We start from the raw sequence: 24,870 nt of genomic DNA on the forward strand, positions 1-24,870 counted from the left end.
ACGAACACAACTTCAGTGCTTTGCACAAACCGAGAATCCAGAGTGATGTTGAAGCTGAATGCAGACCTCCAACAGTGAAACAGGCGAGCAGTCAGGCTGCAGCCTCCCTGTCCACCTGTTCTTATTGCTCAAGTAGCATCACTGTGGCATCACTTTAAAGCCTCTGTGTGCAGTCGGCTTTGTGTTCACAGCTAAAGACTGAGAAAAAGATCACGCGTGTCCTCATTAGGACACGGATTCTGTAGCCTACAGGTTCAGATTGTTCTAAAGCTGCAGGCTTCACTGAAAAGCTGAACTGTTACATAAAAACTGTAATTATTAGACAACGTATTTTAGGTAAAAGTAGTGTAACTCATTACTTTCTACTGCATTACTTTTAAGAAAAGGTTTCTCTGTAAAAACAGCTCCAACGTGCACAAACGTAACCAGTTACTGTGTGTCCTGCTATGCTGGTGACTCTCAGAGAGGAGCCAATGAGAACGCAGCGAGAATCAATACGTGATATTGATCAGAATCACCCGACTGGTTATTTTCCTCTTTATTTTTCATTGGATCGTGTTTATGGTATAAACTCGTTTGCCAGACCTCTTGGATGTAAAATAAGTGTTTATTAATCATTTTAAAACGTAAACGTTTATTAATAAAAGTAAATGCATTTTTTAACCAACCTATGAAAATGTCCATGATGATCCACGTGATAAATGAAGCATGAAAGGTGCGGACATATCTCACAGTTAATCATCTGTACAGACTTTTTGCCCGTCTTGTTGTGTTTGACGGATGTTTTCCCATTTTTAACATTTGATACACTCAGTTTAAAACCTGATGGCCTGTTGGCTGAGCCCCGACAACAGCTCCAATTACTCTATAAACAAATGAAACCTGAGATGCCCGCACCTTTACTGATACGATCAGAATACTTTATTGATCCCCAGGGGAAATGATTTTTCATAAAAGTCACTTATTAATAAGTAGCTGAAAAAGAACATGTGCAAGAAGGGTGTAGCTGTTGCAGTAAACAGTGTGTTAGGTGGATGATCACATGATAACAGATAACAAAGGTAACCAAAGAGGATCCCCCCCCCATAAAGAAGTAAACTGGTTATCTTTTTTGTCTGGCTCAGGAGTGTCAAACTCATTTTCCACCGTGGGAAACAAACAGCCCGCTGGACCACTGATGCTTTCTGTGCAGATGAAGTCACACACTGATGATGAAGAAACAGCTGCTGTGACAAAGAGAGAATCTGTCTGCACGACTCTTTGGACGTGAGAAATAAAAGTGTAAAATGACAGAAAGTTACAGGTTTTTTTAAACTGTAGTTGAAACTGTATTTAGTTTATTTTATGTAATTTTCAGTACTAAACTGGACACTTGAGTCTCTTTCAAGAAGGTGATTTTTTGTTCATGTTGCTTCTACTGTGGAGAACACATGAGGTCTGTACAGATGTGGAACTTTTTGTCCTCCGCGGTGGAAAATGACTAAAACTAAAACGTGTATCACGGGTTTATCCAGCTCCTACTTTTATACATTCTGCACTCATCCTTTCAGTCTCCAGTATCATTGAAATGCAGCCAGACGCTGCTCGTTTGAGGTTTGCATTTAAATCCGGCTCGGCGTCTCTCTGCGTACCTGGCCCGTACCACTGCACCTGCTGTCTTTGGAACATCTGACCCCTTTCCTTCTTTGACATAATGGTACGATCCCAGTCTGCGATTGGCCGCGTGGCGTGACCATTAAAATAAAGTCCCACAGGGCTGAAGGTTTGACTTCCACGTACCGACGGCCCATTAATAACTGCTGTGTGAAATCATCTCGCGGCCGGATATAACTGTATCCACATCCAGCCCGTGGACTTACGTTTGATGTCCCCGGTCGGGTTTTATTGGTTTCTATGTTGTACCGGTAGATCTATCAGCCAACTGTATGCTACCAGTTCTGTGACAAATGAGCTTTATTGACAGAAAACATGCAAAAATGCTTCTGACAAGCTGAGCAGACAGCAGTGGACAGCACCATCATCAGACGTGGCTGCTCTGGATCACAGGGAAGCACATTAGCAGCGCTGCATAAAGAGCTCTTTGAGCCAGAGCCTATCAGCTGAAATGAATATTGATACCATGCAGCACTGGCACTAAACACTCGCTGCATAAACGCTTTGGTTCCTTGCTCAATGACGCGCAACTCCTTGCTTTGAATGTTTCATGACAGCAGCTACATCATTTAGACACAATTTGTCAGCAAGCAGCTGTACAGAGACCTGCACGATGGATGGACCGAGCGGAGAAACACATTCAAAGTTCAACTTTTGGGCCACTTCAACAAGGATTAGAGGTGATTAGGGAGGAGAGGAAGAGGAGCACAGGTCTCCTCCAACACGCAGGACTAAATGACATTTAACGGAGCGAGGCTTGAAAACATTCAGCAAACTTCTTATTTTTACACGTTATACCACTCATCATCGAGGAACTTTAAGTAAGACAAATCAAAGCTACATACGTCAAAAGTGGAAATTAAATAATGCTCCGCTAAAGAGTCACTCATGTGTACCCTGAAATCAGTGAACAGATGTCTCCCCACCTGCCCAAGAAAACAGACAGTTTTCTTTCCAAGTTCAGCTTTTCCCAACATTTGGAAGATGGAAACAGTGCAGGGCACACACAGAGAAGAAACACAGAGAGCTCAACTCTACAATAAGAACGATGTTTCCATAACGCTCAGCCACCATCATGATGACAGTGAGGATTTACATAGTAATGGGGGAGTGGTTCATATTAATATCATCACTTTATACCTTGTTAAAAACGATTGATTTGAAAAATGGGGACTGTATCTGTAATATGTGATATATTATAATATATCTGTAACACCTGAACAGGTAAGGTTGTAGTTTTTGTTAAAAGCCTTGAATTAAAGCTGAAAGCCTGAACTTCAATCTCATCTTAATTGTAATAATGTAAACAGGCAACATTAAAAACGTTGTGTCGTTTTCCATAATCCTTACAGCTCTAACTGCAAGAAGATACCGTTCATATAACCGTTGAGGCTGAGCCCTCTCTGCTGGTTTTTCAGGGACTAGTAGCTGGCAGACACTTACAGTGAGCAGGCCTCCCTGGCTCCGTGTGTGGCCAAACACCTTTTCTACGGTGCAGTCCTGCAGTGGATAGGCATGCTCGGCAGTAAACTTCTGTCCACTGGTGGAATGCAGGGAGCTGCAACGCTTGACCTGTAGCAGCATGTCGGAGAACAGGAAGAACATCTTAGGCTTGGCCTCTGCACCCTTTGGTGGGACCACCTTCAGCCAGCCCTCGCAGATGTACCACCTCCCTGTGACAGGAGCAAGAACAAACAGAAAACAATATTATACACATATATACATCCATCATTAGATACTCAATATGCATTTAGTCCAGACGTGGACACTGGACAGCCTGCAGGTCACATTTGGCCCTTTGGTTGTCCATGACCAGTTTGCACGGGGTCAATGCGAACTTTAAACATAAACATGTATTCATTAACGGAGCCATAAGAGGGCCACATGCCAGCATACTCTTAGTGCAGGTCTCAAGGCTGGATAAATTGGGAGGGTTACATCACATTCATCCAGAATGAGTGGATCTGTCAGGCCCTGGGTGCTGTTGGCCAGCAGGGTGCTGAAACTTGTTACCGCTGGCCAAAGACAAAGAAAGAGGCAGGGGGAAAGGTGTGTCAGGAGGCGGCAGGAGAGAAGAAAGGCAGGAGTGTGGAGGTGCGAGTAGGGACTTTAAAGCCTGCCTACAAGACGGAGAGAAAGAAGGCAGATATATGTGCATGCAGGAGACTACATGGAAGCGAGGTGGATTCAAGCTGTTCCAGCATGGTGCAGAGAGCACGTGTAGGGTTAATCTTAAAAGAACAGTATGCAAATAGTCAGGATCACTTTGAAGGTGGAAATCAAAGCTGATTTTGAATGTTGTCAGTGTATGTGGCTCTCAGGCTGGCTGTCAGAGTAGCAGACTTCAGTGGACATGTAGATAAAGGGAACAGAGGTGATAATCAGGTGTTGGGTGGCCACGGTGCTAAGGAGAGAAATGCAGGACAAGGACATGGATTACATGGTAATGGATTTTTGAAAAGGATGGAAATACTTGTGGTCAAGACATTTTAAGAAGCGGGAAGAACATAGGTGACATATAACAGCAAAGGGAGGTGCACAAAGGTGGATTATATCTTATGCAGAAAGGCCAAACTGAGAGAGATATAAGACTAGAAAGTGGTGGCAGGTAGACAGCACCGGACGTTTTTAGGATGACTGCAGAAATCAAGACGAGGAAGTGAAGGCGGAGTCGAGGATTAAATGGCAAAAGCTCAAGGAGCAGTTGAGACAGCCGGGTTCAACGTGGGGCGAGATTACATCAGGGATCTACTCTGGGTCTGTTTGCAGTGGCGATGCACGGATTGGCAGATGAGGTCAGGCAGGAGTCTTAGTGGCCTATGACAACTGCAGATGAGACTGTAGGGAGCAGACTGAAGAGCGCCTGAAGATGTGGAGGTTTGCTCTGAAGAGAAGAGGAATGAAAGTCAGAAGCAGCAAGACAGAATATGTGTGTGAACGGGGAGACGGGTTTAACAACAGGCATGCAAGAACAGAGGCAGAGAAACTAGACCAGTTTAAACACCTGGGTCAACCAGCTAAAGAGATGGACAGCGCACAAGAAATCTGAATCGCCATTATGAACTAAACATGCAGCGAAATACACAAAGCTGACCAACGCAGACCGAGAACAGACATCTGAACCTTTGCTTACCAATGTACTTACCACCCAGCGATGACGTCAAAACCAACTTTGTGATTTCACATAAAATAACAAAAACCAATAAACTATTCTTAAAAACTCTCCATCAGAGGCTAATTTGGTGGCCTTTGCCATTCTAATATACACTAAGGTGTTACAATCATGGGCGTCCAAATCTGTAATGGAAAAACATGTTGGACGGGAGGGGCGGGGCTATGTGCTCGGCCCCAACCAGTCGCAGTAGATGGCCCCGCCCCTCCCTGAGCCTGGTTCTGCCGGAGGTTTCTTCCTGTTAAAACTGAGTTTTTCCTTCCCACTGTCGCCAAAGTGCTTGCTCACACAATCACAGAGTTTTTGCATTTCAAACTCTATTGCAGTAGTGTAGTGGTAGTGTTACTGAGATGTTGGCACTATTTGGATTCACAAACATTCTCAGGGGTGAACGAGTCCACATACAGATCCTCTCTCGTGTCATCCTCTTTATTTCCACCTCAGACACTGAACCTGTAATAAACTCAAAGGTAAAGCACACTAGATTTCTTCCTAAAAACCAAATAAACTGAAAAGCTGCTGATGAAGAAGTTAAACTACAAGCAAGACAGCAAAAACACTTTCAGACTTCTCACATCCACATTTAGTTTCCAATTGTTTTTCAGAATGTTGATTATATCCTGATAAAACACTGAAAATAGTAAAAATAAATGTTTTTACGGAGTCTTTTTCACAGCTTCATTGGCTCATTGTGTTACCAGGAGGAGTTTATTAGTATTTATTGGTGCAGCTGTTCATAACAGGCCCAGTTTCTCATATGGCCACTTGGAAAAATAATTGCCCACTAGGGCTGGGCCATATTATACCGTTCACGGTAATACTGGTATAATGTTAGGCAACGATAGGAAAATGAAATATCGCCATAGAATATGAGTAAAACGCGCATGCGCAGTGCCTTTGTTTTCATACGCACATGGCCGATTGTTGAGTGAAACAGATGAACCAGAACTGGTTTGTAAAAATAGTGCAAGTTCAGTGATGTGGAACTGGTTTGGTGTTTGTCCGTCAGATACACGACAAAGCACATTTCTTTGCAGAACATGCAAGCGGCCGTCGGACTAAGATGCCCTTAAATCTGGGAGTAATCTGGGTCCTAAACTCTGTATGTTTCAGGTCAAACAACACTGCAGCATCACTGAGAGTTAAAAACTGTCTAAATTCTTTCATCTTTAATAAAACGATCAGCATTGCTGCTTATCCAGGTGTAACTATGAAGTTTAACTTCCAGGCATCCATGAAAACAAAATTTATTACATTTAACGGAATTAGAAGTTAGCAGGAAGCTAGCGGAAGTTAGCTCGCTAGTTTCGCTAGTTACCTAAACATGATATAGCATGTTCTGACTGAGAGATTTCTGAAAAAAATCAAACGTACAGCTCTGCTATCACTTCCAACATAAATGAAGACAGGAAACTAAACAGCAGTGACGTTTGTAGGGTTACTGAAGTTGGGCTAGCTGGTATATAATGATGTGCTACGTGATCGCTAGCGACACAGCTATGTTAGCATAACATAAACAGTGAAGCTGGAGGACGAACACTAACACTTTTCCACTTATAAAAGTTAACATGAGGGTTCCTGATAGTTAGAGACAAATGCAATCGCATGGCAGGATGCTGTAAACGGACCAAACTTCAGTCAGGAGAACAACTGAGATAATCCATCCACAATACGAGGTTAGTCATTAATGTACTGCAACAACATGGGAATAGAGCAGCTGCAGAGAATTCAACATTAATGAATCAATGGTACCGAAGTGGAGGAAGCAAGAAGAATGAGTTTAATAAAGTTTGATTTATCTGACTGCTTTGTTTCGCTTAATGTGCCTTATAATCCCGTGCACCTTATGGTCCGAAAAATGCGTACTGCACACTGCAGTTTAATGTTGCAAAGCACCTCTTTTTAACTTCAGTGGATATTATACATGGTTATGCTCAGGATATGTCAGCCCATTTCTACTGGAAATGCCTTTTGGTTAAACTTTCAGCAAGGAATTTGCATTTGCACTGTTACATTTTTATTTAATGTACATAAAAACCAGCTTCTTGTTTAAATGAAAATAAATGGAAGGTTGTCTTTTTGCGCTAGTAATGTTGTGGAGTTGTATTTTGTCTCGCATCAATTATATCGTCTGTTATATCGTTATCGCAAATTTTCAAATATATATCGTGATAAATATTTTTGGCCATATCGCCCTGCTCTATTGCCCACCACTGGTTTTACTCTGTGACATCCATTAAAACTGCTCTGACTACTTTTAATAATAAAAATAATAATAAATACTAATTTGTCAAACATTTAGTGATCTTTGAACACTGTGAAGTTATCCCCATTTCGATTCAATTGCATGTATATAGTGCCAATCACAACAACCGTCACCTGAGGCCTCAAACTCTGTGCAGCACATCAATTTCATGCTATTGGAACCATGTTAAACTGCATTGTCCCTCTTAAGTAGATAACTGAAATTGAAATTCAAGGCACTTTATATTGTAGTGTAAAGACCCCATAATCTTAGAAAGAAAACTACAACAATATTTTGCCTTCTACAACGAGAAGAAGTAATTTCTAGTATTTCGGTGTGGTCGCTGAGGAAAACTCATCTCTTTCACTGTGATTGGCAGCAGGATGCTGATAGCTAATAAGCAAGCAGGGCTGACATTTGGATATATAAGATTAAAATTTATCCTGAGTCCAGGGCGTTTTTGTAATTGCCCGAGCAAATAGCCTGTGATTGCAGTGAGCCCGAGTGGCCGAAGCTGTGCCTCTGGGGCTCGGAGAGGACATTTTCAGCTACAGACAAGTCCAGTGAGATTAAGTGGCTGGGCCGAGTGGGGATCAAATTGCTTTTAAAATGCCTCTCAAACAGAAAAACAGTCAAGACACATGCTATGACACTTTGTGGTGTTGTGTGAAGCCCAGAGATTAAATCTAATTTAAATAAAATCTTATACATAACATAACTGAAAACAATAGAATCATTTTAATAAGTTTAACAAAGAAAATCAGCAGAATTATTACAAACGGAAACAGCTGATTACAAAAACAATAACTGACTTTAGCAGCATTCACTCAGAAAACAATGTAAGAAAAAAGAAGAAAGAGCAAAGAAGGACAAGGACAAACGTGCTCTGGAGGGAAAAATAAAAACCCACATATCAAACCAGCCCAGGTCTTTCTCCCAAAATATTTGTTCTAGTGCAAATAATCCCTTTAATGTGTATCAGCAAAATAGACTCATTCTCCGCCTCAGATCTCTAAAATAAATGAACTCACAGATGCTGGACTCTTTCTCCATGTGGTAAAGTGGACGGTACAGGTCTATTTTCCAGCAGCCATAAGCAGAGAATTGGCAGGGTTCGGCATTTTGGGGCTGGGGTTTGTTGTTTTTGGTTTTCCTTCTTTGTCCCTTATGATCATCAATCATAATCATTCGCGGGTCGATCTGCCAGGCTGGCTTGACATTCTCGCCCCACCTTGGGGTGGAGTCTTCCTGGCAGTTGTCCTTCCCGCACCTGTTCTAACGCGTCTTTTCCACAAGCAGCCACTTGGCCCAGCTTGGCTCGGCCTGACTTTTAGTGTTCAAAGTATTATTGTAGGATCTGAAAACATAAAGCACTGAGGTGACAGTTGTTGTGACTTGGCGCTATATTAAAAAATTGAATTGAAGAAGTTGACCTGTTTCACGTACAGGGAGTGCAGAATTATTAGGCAAATGAGTATTTTGTCCACATCATCCTCTTCATGCATGTTGTCTTACTCCAAGCTGTATAGGCTCGAAAGCCTACTACCAATTAAGCATATTAGGTGATGTGCATCTCTGTAATGAGAAGGGGTGTGGTCTAATGACATCAACACCCTATATCAGGTGTGCATAATTATTAGGCAACGTCCTTTCCTTTGGCAAAATGGGTCAAAAGAAGGACTTGACAGGCTCAGAAAAGTCAAAAATAGTGAGATATCTTGCAGAGGGATGCAGCAGTCTCAAAATTGCAAAGCTTTTGAAGCGTGATCATCGAACAATCAAGCGTTTCATTCAAAATAGTCAACAGGGTCGCAAGAAGCGTGTGGAAAAACCAAGGTGCAAAATAACTGCCCATGAACTGAGAAAAGTCAAGCGTGCAGCTGCCAAGATGCCACTTGCCACCAGTTTGGCCATATTTCAGAGCTGCAACATCACTGGAGTGCCCAAAAGCACAAGGTGTGCAATACTCAGAGACATGGCCAAGGTAAGAAAGGCTGAAAGACGACCACCACTGAACAAGACACACAAGCTGAAACGTCAAGACTGGGCCAAGAAATATCTCAAGACTGGTTTTTCTAAGGTTTTATGGACTGATGAAATGAGAGTGAGTCTTGATGGGCCAGATGGATGGGCCCGTGGCTGGATTGGTAAAGGGCAGAGAGCTCCAGTCCCACTCAGACGCCAGCAAGGTGGAGGTGGAGTACTGGTTTGGGCTGGTATCATCAAAGATGAGCTTGTGGGGCCTTTTTGGGTTGAGGATGGAGTCAAGCTCAACTCCCAGTCCTACTGCCAGTTTCTGGAAGACACCTTCTTCAAGCAGTGGTACAGGAAGAAGTCTGCATCCTTCAAGAAAAACATGATTTCCATGCAGGACAATGCTCCATCACACGCGTCCAAGTACTCCACAGCGTGGCTGGCAAGAAAGGGTATAAAAGAAGAAAAACTAATGACATGGCCTCCTTGTTCACCTGATCTGAACCCCATTGAGAACCTGTGGTCCATCATCAAATGTGAGATTTACAAGGAGGGAAAACAGTACACCTCTCTGAACAGTGTCTGGGAGGCTGTGGTTGCTGCTGCACGCAATGTTGATGGTGAACAGATCAAAACACTGACAGGATCCATGGATGGCAGGCTTTTGAGTGTCCTTGCAAAGAAAGGTGGCTATATTGGTCGCTGATTTGTTTTTGTTTTTGAATGTCAGAAATGTATATTTGTGAATGTGGAGATGTTATATTGGTGTCACTGGTAAAAATAAATAATTGAAATGGGTATATATTTGTTTTTTGTTAAGTTGCCTAATAATTATGCACAGTAATAGTCACCTGCGCACACAGATATCCCCCTAAAATAGCTAAAACTAAAAACAAACTAAAAACTACTTCCAAAAACATTCAGCTTTGATATTAATGAGTTTTTTGGGTTCATTGAGAGCATGGTTGTTGTTCAATAATAAAATTATTCCTCAAAAATACAACTTGCCTAATAATTCTGCACTCCCTGTAAAATTAGAACTGGTCATGAGATTATTCTTTTTGCCATTTCGTAGTCACACCCTGTTATGAAGCTTTTAGCACAACTTAGTAAATGCATAACATGTCATTGTTCTTGCTTAGGCAGTCATGTGTAACCAGTGTCCCTCATGCTGAAACTGTATCCTGTAGGGTCGGGCGATGTGTAAAAATTTTCCAACCGACAATCGTCAGTCCAGTAATCGACGATGGGCAGTATACTCGCTCATGCGCAGACTTTTTGATGGGCGGGGCAATGTGATCATGCACGGACTGATTTGCGCAATTACAACACAGAAGGAGTCCGAACATGGACGAACTAATTTCCCCACAAAAAACAAACAAACAAAAACAAAACGCTGTCAGCGTTTATGCAGCTTAAATGCAATTAAAATCTTTAACGCGCCGACTCACCTGGAGTGCAGAGTAACAAACTTTGGACAAACTGACAAAATGCATTGACAGACATTTCAGGGATTTTGACTCAGTCTGCGCACAGATGGGTTCATTGTTAATCGCGTTAGTCTTGATGACGGCGCGTTGATGCTGACAGCACAAAAAAAAAAAAAAAAAAATTCTGTTGACTGCTTCTATTAGCTCCGTCATTATTAGCAAACTTACTCATGGGCAAATAAATAAATCGTCCCTGTAATAACGATCGATGAAAGCCTCAGCCTATCATCGATAGCTGATAAATTTGTCCAATCGCCCAACCCTAGTATCCTGTTCATCAGACGTGTCCGAGGCCAGGGCCCTATTTCAGGAAGCCGGTTTAGTGCAAACTCTGAGTAAGTATACCCTGAGTTAACGGAAACTCTGGGTTTTCGGTTTCACAAAGCGAGTTTAGATTAATTCTGAGTGAGTTACTATGACGACACACTCCGTGAAGCTAACCTGCCCCCTAGCAGGTTTACTTCAACTAACCCTGACTGACCCCGCCTCTTTGTCGGAAACCTGACAGTAGGAAGTGTCAGACATGGCGTGTCCCTTCCTTGAAGAGCCAGTAGATGTTGAAGCCCAAATTCTCCGCAGAGCTCTCCACCGGGAGAGAGTGATTAGAGCGTGTTTGGACATTTTATCATTTCCTGATGATTTCCTGTGTGAACGTTACCGTTTCTCAGCACAATCTATAATTTATTTGAATAACATCCTCAGGCCTAATATTGCTCATGTGACACATCGCGGACATCCTCTCAGTTCTGTACATATTATTTGTATTGCACTTCGGTTTTTTGCAAACGGGAGCTTTCTGTATAATATTGGTGACGCTGAGCACGTTTCCAAGGCTACCGTCTGTCGGGCAGTTGCACTGAAACGTCTCCTGTACTCGTTTGTGGTGTTCCCCGGTCATAGACCCACAAGATTTATCAAAGAGGGATTCCACAAAATTGCAGGTAGCAGGATGAACGAAACTTAATTCATGATGTGGTGATACTTGAACTACTACTTACATTTTACATTTATTCTCACGGTTCCCAGGCGTGATTGGCTGTATAGATGGCACTCACATTCCAATCATTGCTCCTTCAGTAAATGAAGGAGACTATGTGAACAGGAAGTCTTTCCACAGCATTAATGTACAGGTACATAGTTCCCTGTAGCATTTCAAACTAACAAATTATTTCATTATAGTAATGGATGCTAATTTGTGTTCTCTGCACTGTGAAGATCATATGTGATGCTGCCAACATTATCACAAATGTGGAAGCCAACTGCTCAGCCTCTGTGAGTGGTGGTGGTGGAGGACCCCCACCTGTTTTTCGGGCCTCCGCTTTTTTTCTGTTGGCTATAACGGGTCACATTTGAGCATACAGAGTAAGCAAATATGTACTTGTAATGTGCTCAGATAATTTCAATAAGTGCTTACAGACAGAAAATTAATGTAGCCTCTAACTGCAATTGATTTACATGGGACACACAGACCAAGCACTATGGCTCATAATACAATTACACCTTACCTGTTTGGACTATATTTTTATATTTCATTTTTACTTGCTGCCAGGAACGTTTGGGGCCTGTTGGGTTGCACCTGCGCTCACATCACATCACAAAATAAAATGTATGAAATAAAAAATAAAATAATATGATAAAATAACGTGTTAAATGGGTGGAAATCCCTAGATCGATGTTTAAATTAACACTCACGCATTGACTCTGTCGGCTATGTTTTGCCATGCATGCTCTCTTTCTTTTGCAGCTGAGGCTGTGTTACTTTTTTTCCGCAAAATTTGCATGTTATCGGCATATGCTGCCATCAGAATTTCGGCCTCAAGCGCTGTGAAATACATTGACCGCGCCTTCTTTCCCTCCGTCTCCATGGTGACTCGCTTAATCTGTGCTCCACTAATCAGGGCTTTATGTATCCTCGTGCGCGCGCTTAACTTGGGGTTAAAGCAACTCCGCGTTGACTGAACTAATTGTTATCAGCCTTTCTGAAACCGAATATTCCGAGTTGGACAGTTCGGGGTTACTCAACCCTGCGTATCGTTTTTCACTCTGAGTTTTCTAAACCGGCTTCCTGAAATAGGGCCCAGGAGAATAACAGATCCAGCAGACTGAGGGTAAGTCAGGGTTAGTGTTGGTGGGTGTGTCGAGTCTGCGCGTACTTCATCCTCATTGTTTGGGAGTGGCCAGTGTTGGGGGCGTTGTACTAAGCTCCACTGAAATCTACTGAATTGTTGAATGCAAGAGTAGAAAGATTGAACAATACTACAGCTGTCAAGTCAGTAAAATATCAAAGTAATCAATCAAATCGCAGATATAACTCATAACATGTATTTTTGTATAACAATGGATATTGATAAAGAATGAGCAGAAAAATCATATTTTTAACAACCATCCACTCATTTTCTTTGTGTCCAACACGGAGACAGACAACCACTTGTGCTCACATGCATACATGGACAGTGTTTTCTGTGCTAGAACTATTTCATCACTCTCTTAAGTGACTTCGTCAGTCTCAGCTGGCTGCAGTTTGTCTTAACCTTTTACACGGTATATCTGCCTGCCTAAAACACTGACCAACAATGAGCCATGAGGTCAGTTTCATGATCAATAATATGCAAAATGTCACTGCCATGATCAACAGCCACAAGTCCCGTTCACAGAGAGCGGGGGGTGGCTGCAGCATCGTAAGACGTTAAAATATGTCATCTAGCCTTCTCCTTGGTTCAGAGATGAGCGTTCACTTTTTCACGTAAATGATTTAACTTTGACTCGACTCCCCATTGAGTTCAACTAATCATCAACTGAGAGATTAAAAAATCCTCTTCTTGTTAGAATATCTGTGTATAATATAACGTAATAGTAGGGCTGCTCGATTATGGCAAAAATGATAATCACGATTATTTTCACTGAAATTGAGATCACGATTATTTGACGATATTTATTTAACCCTTTAAGACCTACTATAGAACCAAGTCCACCAGAGCTTATATTATTTTTATTTATTTTTTTTACATGCTGTAGTGCCATTTGTGGGAGCATTTCAAGTTGCTATACATCAATACAACTGTTATAGCCCATATTTTAATAATATGTATGCATTAAGTGCATAGTAATTACATAAATTGCAAAAAAGTGCAATAAACTACAAAAAAATTGAAAATCGCTTTTGTTTTGTTTACATATATTTCTACTTGGAGAAGTTTAAGAGGTTTATCCCTCAAAACTTTAAATACAATAAAGTTGCAAAAAATAGTTTCCCACCACAGGAAATTTATTTTGAGTGTCTTCATAGTTTTATTTTGGAGATACAGCAATTTTTATATACTGCAGGAAAAACAAAAAACAATCCTATGATGCAAATTTGCAAAGAAAACAGCAGGTGCATCATTTCACTGTGGGAAGTGTTACGAACAGCTGATCGGATCGGCAAAGCGTGTTTCTGGAATATTATGTTTTTGTTCCTGCAAGCGCTTTTTATGCAGTTTTTGCAAAGCTATATGTGGAACGAAACCGTGACCGAGGACAAGCTGATGGCATCAGATGTAAGTACAACTCCTCCGGTTTCATATGCAAAACAAATTATTGCGCTAGCTTACACGGTTCAGGTTCTACAGGGATTTAACAATAGTTACACAAAACGGAGCGTGCTGCTCTGACCAGCTTTAAAGGGTTAACAATGACTTTAAAAAAATAATATAACATAGTGTGCAACACCACTGAAGTTTTTTTTTTTTTTTTTTTAACTCTTTTCAACCAACGGCAGTCACTCTCCAAATAACTTCTGCTTAGCTTTCCGAGCTTCCCTCGGGTCCTCTTAATCAGCGGTCTCCACCCTTTTTTGCGCCACGGACGGTTTATGCCCGACAATATTTTCACGGACCGGCCTTTAAGGTGTCGCGGATAAATGAGGGAGGGGCTAATAATCGGCTCAGTCATTTTTAATGATCGTTGAAAGCCCAGATCGTAATCGTGATTAAAATTCGATTAATTGAGCAGCCCTACGTAATAGCTGTTATATTGAACTCAATATAAAAGAAATGTATGATTTTTGCACTTTAAAGACAATTCAGTACAGAATAACTTTTCTACTTTCTATTTATTGAAGCTTGTATTAATCATAATGTAATGTGATTAGAAAAAACAGACAGAGAAATGGTAGATGATGCATAAGGAAACTTGTGTGAAACTATCAATAACATAAAGGACACAAGGGGAGAATCCATGTGAAGCACGATATAAAATGTGAGACATCTTTGTTTTAAAATAAAGGAACAGACAGGCAGACATAAAGCTGTGGCCTCCCAGGGAAAGAGGCTGCTGCCTGCTGCACTGATGTCCCATTGATTCAGGCTTTGTGGCGCACAAACACCCCCCCCCCCATCTCCTACAGAGCTACTTAATATGTTTGAGGGGCTCCAATGCTTCTCATCTGTCAAAGGCAGCTTTTCTTTTACCCACATTAGAGGTGGCATTGGTGGGGAGGAAGGAGAATGAGTCGGTGTGGGGTTGCGGGGTGAGGTGGTACTCCTGCAGCTCTGAAGTCTGCCTGGTGGGACCAGAGCTTTATTGGCTGGAAAGGAAGCTGACAGCAGAGTTTTGAGGGCCTGAGAACTTGGATGAGAGAAAGCTTTTGAAACTAATGCCCACATCGGCATTAGAAAGAAGAGCTGCTATTCAGCCGCCACTTCCAGCCCGTACAACACAAACAGCCACACATACTCACGGAAAACACGTCTTCATATCCAAGCACACAAACACAGACTCAGGACATCATGCATACATGTATTTCCTCAAATCCAGCACACACTCCCACAGACAACACATTTTGGCTTCCTTTTTAACTTTGAGTCCACGAGATGACTGGTCGTGGGGGACAGTGGCAGCAGTGACATCCAGGACAAATACCAGCAGGGCGTGGAGTGGCTGGAAGCACAGGGCTGTGGGGAAATAACAGAACAGAACCTGATGGTTCACTAATTATTATTGATATGATGTGTAGCATACACTATACTGATTATTTGCTTTAATCCAAAGAGTTTAATATTCCGGCCCACAGCTTCAAATCTTCTGTGAAGGTTGACCATTATTCCAGAAGCACTTGTGAGGTCAGAAACTGATGAAGGAGGCTGTGGGAAAGGACTCCGGCTGGTCAAGATCTTCCACACCAAGCTCAGGAAGGGGCCATCCTTAAAATTGTTCCCACAAAGTTGGGAGCATGAAATGGTCCAAAATGTCTTTGCTCCAGCATTATGAGTTCCTGTCACTGGAACTAAGGGGCCTCAGACTAAAATCCCACCTCCACCATCCTGGGCACAGTGCAGGCAGCACCATTCCCCTGACAACTGCTAAACCAAGACTCATCCATCGGATTGCCGGGCAAAGAAACACCGTCACAGAGACCACATCTCCACTTCCACTTCCAGTGGCAGCGTGCCACCACACACGACACTTTGCATTGTGGTTAGTGAAACTTGGATGCAGCTGCTCAGCCATGGAAACCAAGAGGTCACATGGAGTTTGGAGGTCTGTAGTGACTGACTTTATTGAAACTTAGTGACCTCTACTCAATGTGCCGCAGCCTTCTCTGACGCTGTGATCTTACACGGCCTCCCACTTTGTGGCCGAGTTGCCGTCTTTCCCAGTTTTCCACAAACAGCTGTAGAATATTTAGTAATGAGGAAATCTCACGATTGGACTTGTTGCACACTTCTAAATAAGGCTCTGCTATTTATGAATTTTGAACAGTACGGATGAGTTTCTTCTTAATGACCTCACTTCCCCTTTAGTTTATGTGTGCTGGTCTGGTTTTCCTCTCTCCCCCAGTGTGTCCCAGAAGGCATAGATGCATGCATGCAATAGATGCAGCAACAGAGAAGATGTATAGAGGTAGTTCTTGAAGGAGATCAAAGGAATATTTAATGAGAGGATCTAACCTGGAGCCAACACCTTCATCTTTCTCCCTTTCAGCAGTTTCTGCACACGGCAAAGCTCCAAGTGGTTCTCATGGTGCCGGGTATTGTCGTCAATACGCTGGGACACCTCACACACGACAGTCACTGCTCCTAAAACACAAACAGTTTTTTCAGTGTAACTGCTTTATATGATATGTCTGGCTAAAAGAAGTAAAAACAAAGTCACAGCGTATTATTTTGTAGCGCATGTCTCATGGTCTGAAATATAAATCTAAAGACTGACAAAGAACAGCAAAAACATTCATTGGTATATTTGCAAATATTACAATGATGGTTGTAAAGCACAGTGACGAATAAAAGCTATTAGTGTGAAAATGACTGCAGCACAATGTTTTTTATTACAGTGTTTTAAAAAGATGGAAGTCTTAGTGGCAGGTGCACCAGAGTGACCATTTTGGCTCATAAAGCACAATAATAATTATAATAATAATATGATGATGAAGTATGGTGATTTGTGGGGTTCCTCATAGAAAATAATAAGTAAAAGGGAACTCCTACTGAACATCTCATTTCGTGTGAGCCTGTTCGAATATGAATTTTGTCAGAAATGTGCACATCCAAGATTTTGACTATTAACAGCTATGTTCAGTACTGTAACACTTTAAAACATACTGCTGGCTGTTAATAAATACACATATATAATACACCTATAGAAATGTAAGTATTTCCCAGTCATAACACCTGACCTGCATACTCCAAAAAAAAGAAATCAACTGAAAAAAACAGACATGTTCAAATTTAACACTATGAGTTCATAAAGCAATGCTTACTTTCATTTTGACAGTCCAGACTTGAGAATTTGCACGAGTAGATTTTGTTAGAATTGTCACAGTTGTTGGGAAAATATGAACAGGTAGAGATGGAGGCTCATTGCTGCTGAAGTTCAGGCTGTGGCTGCTGGGCCGGGTTCAGCACTCAGCTTTAACATTCTTGGCTAGCTTAGTGTTAGCAGGCTGTCTGTGCAGATACTTGCAACGAGCCAAAGGTTTGCTTGCAGTATAATGCAGTTGTTTCTATCCTGATGCAGCTTCCAGTGTAACATTGCGCTCTTATCCATTTGTGCAATGAAAATAAAAGCATGTCCACGTCCAGGTTCTAGATTGCACGACTATTTTACTGCTCTGGCACACAAACTGAAATCAGCTGATTGTAGTTCAAGTGGAATCAATAAGATGAATCAATGGGCAAACAGGCTAACAATTCCAAAGAATTGAACCACCCAGTATAACTCCACTCTTGGCGGTCAGCTCTCCAAGTCAAGTTACTTTTTTTTTGTTGTACCGAGTTAAATGGTAAATGGTCTGTATTTGTAAAGCGCTTTACTTGGTCCCTAAGGACCCCAAAGCGCTTTAATAATAATGGATAATAATAATAATGGATACTTTATTGATCCCCATGGGGAAATTACTTGTTTTTCTCTGCATTTGACCCATTCACTCAGTGAAGCAGTGGGCAGCCCACTAACCAGGCGCCCGGGGAGCAGTGTGTAGGGACGGTACCTTGCTCAGGGGTACCTCAGGGTAGCCGTTAAGTGGATTCGAACCGCCGACCTTCCGATCATGGGGGTCCACCCATTCACACACACATTCACACACTGATGATGGCAGCTACATGTAGCCACAGCCACCCTGGGGCGCACTGACAGAGGCGAGGCTGCCGGACACTGGCGCCACCGGGCCCTCTGACCACCACCAGTAGGCAACGGGCGAAGTGTCTCGCCCAAGGACACAACGACCAACACTGTTGGAGCCGGGGCTCGAACCGGCAACCTTCCGATTACAAGGCAACCTGCCAACCCTTGTATAGTGTTAAGACACACTATACAAAAGTTCGCTATGATCGCATGACCTTATTACAACTGAGAGAGCGCAGTGCTTCCTGGAATCCTACCCTGAGCTATCAGGCTGTACTGACTCGACGCTAGGCCGGCCCCTGACTGGGAGCCCTCCTAGGAACAGGCCGAAGCAGAGGCGAGGCAGTCGGGGAGCAGCTGACCAGAAGCTCAGCCCTTTGGTTAGCAACGAAAGGCTAACCCTCCCGGTCATACTGTTCAGTCCCTGGAAAATAAAATGGACGACTCCAGGCCTGGATTTCTACACAGAAGGAGATTCAGGATTGTTCCATATTGTGTTTCTGCGAAACCTGGCTGGGGGAAAGGACACCCGACGAGGCACTAACAACAGGCGGCTACACAGTCTTCAGGAAGGACCGGTGTGCTGCGGATAGCGGTAAGACTCCTGGTGCAGGAACAGCTGCCCTCCTCAGACAATCATGGTGTACTCACTGTAAGATCATTTGACCCTGAAGCTAACGCCATTGTACCTGCCCAGAGAATTGCAATGCATCACTGTGAGTGTTGTGTACATACCCCCCTGCACTGAAGAGGAGGCTGCATTAAAGGAGCAACATGACATGATTAATAATAATAATAATGGATTGCATTTATATAGCGCTTTACAATGCCACTATTCATTCACTCTCACATTCACACACCGGTGGAGCAGCTACAGTTGTAGCCACAGCTGCCCTGGGGCAGACTGACAGAAGCCAGGCTGCCATATCGCACTATCGGCCCCTCTGGCCAACACCAGGATTAATGAATATGAAAACACATATCCTGATGCCGCTGTTATCATTCTGGGAGATTTTAACCACTGCAATCATGGGAAAAACATGCTCAAACCACATTAGTTTGTGACCTTCCCCACCAGGAGAAATGAACACTGGACCACTGCTCCAGCAACCAGGGCTGGGCCATATCATACCGTTCACAGTGATACCGGTGTAATGTTGGGCAACGATAAGAAAATGAAATATGGCGATAGAATATGGGTAAAACGCACATGCGCAGTGCCTTTATTTACATACGCACATGGCTGTGACGGAGAATGAGAAGAGCGAAAGCGGATCGTTGAATGAAACAGATGAATCTGAACTGGTTTGTAAAAATGCTGCAGCTTCACTGGTGTGGAACTGGTTTAGCTTTCGTCCGTCAGATACACAACAAAGCACTATTTTTGGTAGCGCATGCTAGCGGGCCGTCGTTATTACCGTATTGTTTGGAAAATACGGCGCACTTAAAATCAATTCTTTGATTTTTCTGAAAGTCGACAGAGCCCCTTATAATCCCGTGTGCCTTATGTATGAACTCTGGTTGTGTTTACTGACCTGGAAACGATTTTATGTGCACGGCGCTCGAAAATGTTTCAGTACGACTTTGCTAAGCTACGAAGCCGCACTTGATGGATTGTCGGAGCATTACGGCTATCGTAGGCGGAGCCTAGCGGAGTGATACGTACTGTGCTTCAACATGTTACCGTATTGTGTGTGTGTGTATGACCTCTTTTTAAGTTTTGTGGATGTTATACATGGTTATGCTGAGGATATGTCGGCCAGTTTCCACTGGAAATGCCTTTTGGTTAAACTGTCAGTGAGGAATTTGCATTTGCACTGTTAAATGTTTATATAACTTTAATGCAGATAAAAAAAACAAAACAGCTGCTTGTTTAAGTCAAAATACATTGATGAGGTGTTTTTTTTGTTTGCACTAATAAAGTTGTGGAGTTGTAAAGTATTTTGTCTCACATCAATTATATCGTCAGTTATATCGTTATTGCAAATTTTCAAATGTATATGGTGATGAATACTTTTGGTCGCCCTGCTCTACCAGCAACATCAGAAATACCTTTTCAGCTGAACCAAAGACACTGAAAAGTCTGATCACCAAGTGATCTGCCTCAGTTCATGACAAAAGGCTCCAGACAAAGCCCTTCACAGTCAGGTGTGTTTACACCTGACCTGAAGGTAGGGCTGCTCGATTATGGCAAAAATGATAATCACGATTATTTTCACTGAAATTGAGATCTCGATTATTTGACGATATTTATTTAACCCTTTAAGACCTACTATAGAACCAAGTCCGCCAGAGCTTATATTAGTTTTTTACATGTTGTAGTGCCATTTGTGGGAGCATTTCAAGTTGCTATGCAACTGTTATAGCCCATATTTTAATAATATGTATGCATTAAGTCCATAGTAACTACATTAATTGCAAAAAAGTGCAATAAACTACAAAAAAAATTGAAAATCGCTTTTGTTTTGTTTTTACATATATTTCTACTTGGAGAAATTTAAGAGGTTTATCCCTCAAAACTTTAAATACAAAAAAGTTGCAAAAAATAGTTTACAACAACAGGAAATTTATTTTGAGTGTCTTCATAATAGAGCTGGGCGATATAAGATTTTTTTCATATCACGATATGTTTTTTTCATTTCAGGCGATAACGATATCTATCACGATATAAGCCAAATAACTATATTTGTAAGATTTAAATGTGCCGTTGCTCACAAGTAAAATGTGAAATAATCAGCAGCTTGTTTTTATTTAAATATTTATTTCCCATAATAAGTTCAACAGGGTAGATGTACTTAAGGAACATGAGACTTTTTCAGATAAATAAAGGCAAATATTGCAAACTACACAAAAGGCAGCCGCTAAAGCGTTTAAGTTTCAAAATAGAACAAACGAAACAGACTAAACTGTCAATTCCACTTAGAAACAAAATATTAATTCTAAAAATAAATCTTAGTTTGTTTTACAGAAGAACAGACAAAACTGACTAACTTTTGTCAATATCAAATAAACTGAGAACTAAAAGGAAATTCTCAATCTCTCCTTGTTGTATAGCTGAGCTTTTCAAACAGTTTTAACAGTTACTTTAGTCTGACAAAAGCCGAATGACGAATTAGCGCTTCCAGTCAGAGACTGAGGCTACGTCCACACGTACACGGGTATTTTTGAAAACGGAGATTTTCAGTTTTCGTTTAAAAAAATAATCCCGTCCACACATAAAGGCAGAAATGAAGGCAAACGCTGCTATGAACATGCCAAAGCAGCAGGTGGAGCTAGATTCCTAACCGTGCCGAAATGTTGGCCAATCAGAAGTCTAGAAGCCTCGGCGGGAAAAAGTAAACAAAGCTGGGGCATAGAAGCAGAACCGAGTCGTATGTGTGGAGGGACAGTAACTGTGTGTATATGTAAGCATTTAAACACTGCAGAGAGTAGAATTAACAGTATTGTAGAAATTCATTTCACCGAAACAATAACGTGGCGCACAGTGTGACGTCAAAAAATGCGCACACCTTTGACGCTGCGTTTTCTCCGTTTTTCTGGTCCACACGTAAATGCAAAAACGGAGTTTTCAAAAATCTTCGTTTTCAGTGACCAAAAACGCCGTTTAAGATAAGATAAGATAGAACTTTATTAATCCCTCGGGTGGGTTCCTCTGGGAAATTCGATTTCCAAAAAAAGCACAGCAACGACCGAAGTTACAGTTACAGAATTGTTATATATATATATATATATATATATATATATATATATTTATACACACACACACACACACACACACACACATATATAAATACAGAGACAAATATAAATAAAATATACAAAGGGGATAAATAGAATAAATAGGAATAAAAAATTAAAATACAAGTGAATTGCACATTTCAAGTATTGAGTCTATTGCACTGTTGACTATTTACAAAAGTATTGCACAAGGTATTGTACAGTGAGGTGAAGAGGCACTACAGCTTAGTTGTTCCCCCCTCCTTTGTCCTCCTGTTTCCCCTCCCTCTCCCCTCCAGAGAGGAGTTAAACAGTCTGATGGTGTGTGGGACAAAGGAGTTTTTAAGTCTGTTAGTTCTTGTCTTTGGGAGAAGCAACCTGTCACTGAACAGACTCTTCTGATTGTTTATGGCCGTGTGCAGAGGATGCCCAGCATTGTTCATAATGTCCAGCAGTTTCTTTAATGTCCTTTTCTCTGCCACTGTCACCAGAGTGTCCAGCTTCATGCCGACCACAGAGCTAGCCTTCCTGATCAGTTTCTCCAGCCTGGATGAGTCCTTCTTTGCTGTGCTGCTCCCCCAGCACACCACAGCATAGAAAAGTACTCCAGCAACCACCGACTGGTAAAACATCCTCAGGAGCTTCCTGCAGATGTTAAAAGACCTCAGCCTCCTGAGGAAGTACAGTCGGCTTTGGGCTTTTTTATACAGGTGCTCTGTGTTGCATGACCAGTCCAGTTTATTGTCCACCCACAGCCCGAGGTACTTGTACTTGTTGACCACCTCCACCGCCTCCCCCTCTATCTGAACCGGCAGTGGACCTTCTCTGGACCTCCCGAAGTCCACAACCAGTTCCTTAGTCTTTGAGGTTTGAGTTGCAGGTGGTTTGTGTGACTCCATGCGACAAAGTTCCTCACCAGACTTCTGTACTCCTCTTCCTGATCATCCCAGATACACCCCATGATGGCCGTGTCGTCTGCAAACTTCTGAATATGGCATAATTCAGAGTTGTAGCAGAAGTCAGAGGTGTACAGGGTGAAGAGAAGAGGGGACAGCACAGTTCCCTGTGGTGCTCCTGTGCTGCTGACCACAGTGTCAGACGTGATGTCCTTCAGCCTGACGTACTGTGGTCTGTCGGTGAGGTAGTCGGAGATCCAAGCCACCAGGCAGGGGTCCACCTCCATCCTGTTCAGTTTTTCCTGAAGCATACAGGGCCGGATGGTATTAAAGGCACTGGAAAAGTCAAGAAACAGGATCCTGACCGTGCCTTTTCCCCCGTCCAGGTGTGAGTGGGCTCTGTGTAGGAGGTACAGGATGGCATCCTCCACTCCGACACCCGCCTTGTATGCAAACTGTAGTGGGTCCTGGACATGTTGTACCTGTGGTCGGAGGAGGTTGAGGAAGAGCCGCTCTAGAGTCTTCATAAGATGTGACGTCAGTGCCACCGGTCGGAAGTCATTCAGCTCATTGGGCCGGTTCCTTTTGGGGACCGGGACGATGCAGGATGTCTTCCATAGGGTGGGCACTCTCCCCAGTCGCAGACTGAGGTTGAAGACTCGTTGTAGCGGCTCCCCAAGTTCAGCAGCACACGCCTTAAACATCCTAGGACACACCTTGTCTGGGCCTTACGTGTGGACGAAAGGTGCAAACGCATAGAAAAATCTGCGTTTTCAAAAATACCCGGGTACGTGTGGACGTAGCGCATGCACCAGTTTATTGTATTTCCAGACTTGCTTTCGGCACAATTTACAGTGCAGCTACTCTGTTTTTTGTCAGACTTGAAATAGCCGAAATACCTTCACACTACGGAGCTTCTGTGGCTCTTCCGTTCGACAATCTCTCCGGCGCTGGAACCATCATCTGTTTTCTCTTCGGTCACGCTCGGTTGATTTTTCTAGTCCTCCATTACCCGGGCGGTACGGTGGCTGGCTGCTTCCCAAACAAATACACATGTGCGGCTTGGCACTTGTGCTGTATGTAACAAGTCACGTGACGTGACGCTGCGGCTGTGATTGGTTCGGCTCTGCGCTACTTAATTTGGATTGGCTGTTCTTTTTTTCCCCCTTTTTTTTTTTTTTTTTTTAAAGAGGACAAGAGCGGCGAGGTCTATCGCAATAGTTTCATTTTTCTATCGAGAAAAAGTTATATCGCGATACATATCGTTATCGTTCTATCGCCCAGCTCTACTTCATAGTTTTATTTTGGAGATACAGCAATTTTTATATACTGCAGGAAAAACAAAAAAACAATCCTATGATGCAAATTTGCAAAGAAAACAGCAGGTGCATCAAAATAAACTACTCTCCTCTCCAAATAACTTCTGCTTAGCTTTCCGAGCTTCCCTCGGGTCCTCTTAATCAGCGGTCTCCAACCTTTTTTGCGCCACGGATGGTTTATGCCCGACAATATTTTCACGGACTGGCCTTTAAGGAGTCGCGGATAAATATGAGGGAGGGGCTAATAATCGGCTCATTCATTTTTAATGATCGTTGAAAGCTTAGATCGTAATCGTGATTAAAATTCGATTAATTGAGCAGCCCTACCTGAAGGTGCAAAAGTCTAGTCTGGGATTTAAATCTTTCACAAACTACAGGAGAACATCAACTACCACAGACACCTGAGATGTCCCCCTCCCAGACAGCCTAACACCTTCTACGCCAGGTTTGACAGGCTGGACACAGGCACACCCTCAGACAGAAGCAGCTGTGTGAGGCAGTGGATCTGTCACACAGCTGGGTTAAAAAGAGCACAGCCTGGTTCTACGTGCACCTTTTTAACTTTGAACCTGCCCCTTCAAACATCTCTGCTGTGCGTGTCAGCCTCTTGTCTCTTATTTAAACCTGTTGTGTTACTATTTACATATGTGCAGGTAACATCGTTGGTGCGCCTACAGTTGTATTGTATGTGTGTACAATAACATTAAACAGCTGTTCTGTTTTCATAAGCATCACCATTTCTTTTTTCCATTAAAACACAGAAATACACATTAAATATGATACACTGAAAGAAAAAACCTCGACC

At 42.4% G+C, this 24,870-nt stretch overlaps 1 protein-coding gene across 1 annotated transcript in view; it reads right to left on the reverse strand.

Annotated features, from left to right (window-relative positions):
• arhgef39 (Rho guanine nucleotide exchange factor (GEF) 39) overlaps positions 1–24,870 on the reverse strand; it is a 65,915-nt gene that overhangs the window by 9,949 nt on the left and 31,096 nt on the right. The window contains exons 7-8 of the mRNA XM_026147368.1: positions 16,462–16,590; positions 3,097–3,326 (exon numbers count right to left, since the gene is read on the reverse strand). Of these exons, the coding sequence (XP_026003153.1) occupies positions 3,097–3,326; positions 16,462–16,590 (359 nt within the window). The remainder of the gene's footprint in view (positions 1–3,096; positions 3,327–16,461; positions 16,591–24,870) is intronic.

The sequence above is a fragment of the Astatotilapia calliptera genome, chromosome 17, assembly GCF_900246225.1.
Source record: "Astatotilapia calliptera chromosome 17, fAstCal1.2, whole genome shotgun sequence".
Lineage (NCBI taxonomy): Eukaryota > Metazoa > Chordata > Actinopteri > Cichliformes > Cichlidae > Astatotilapia > Astatotilapia calliptera.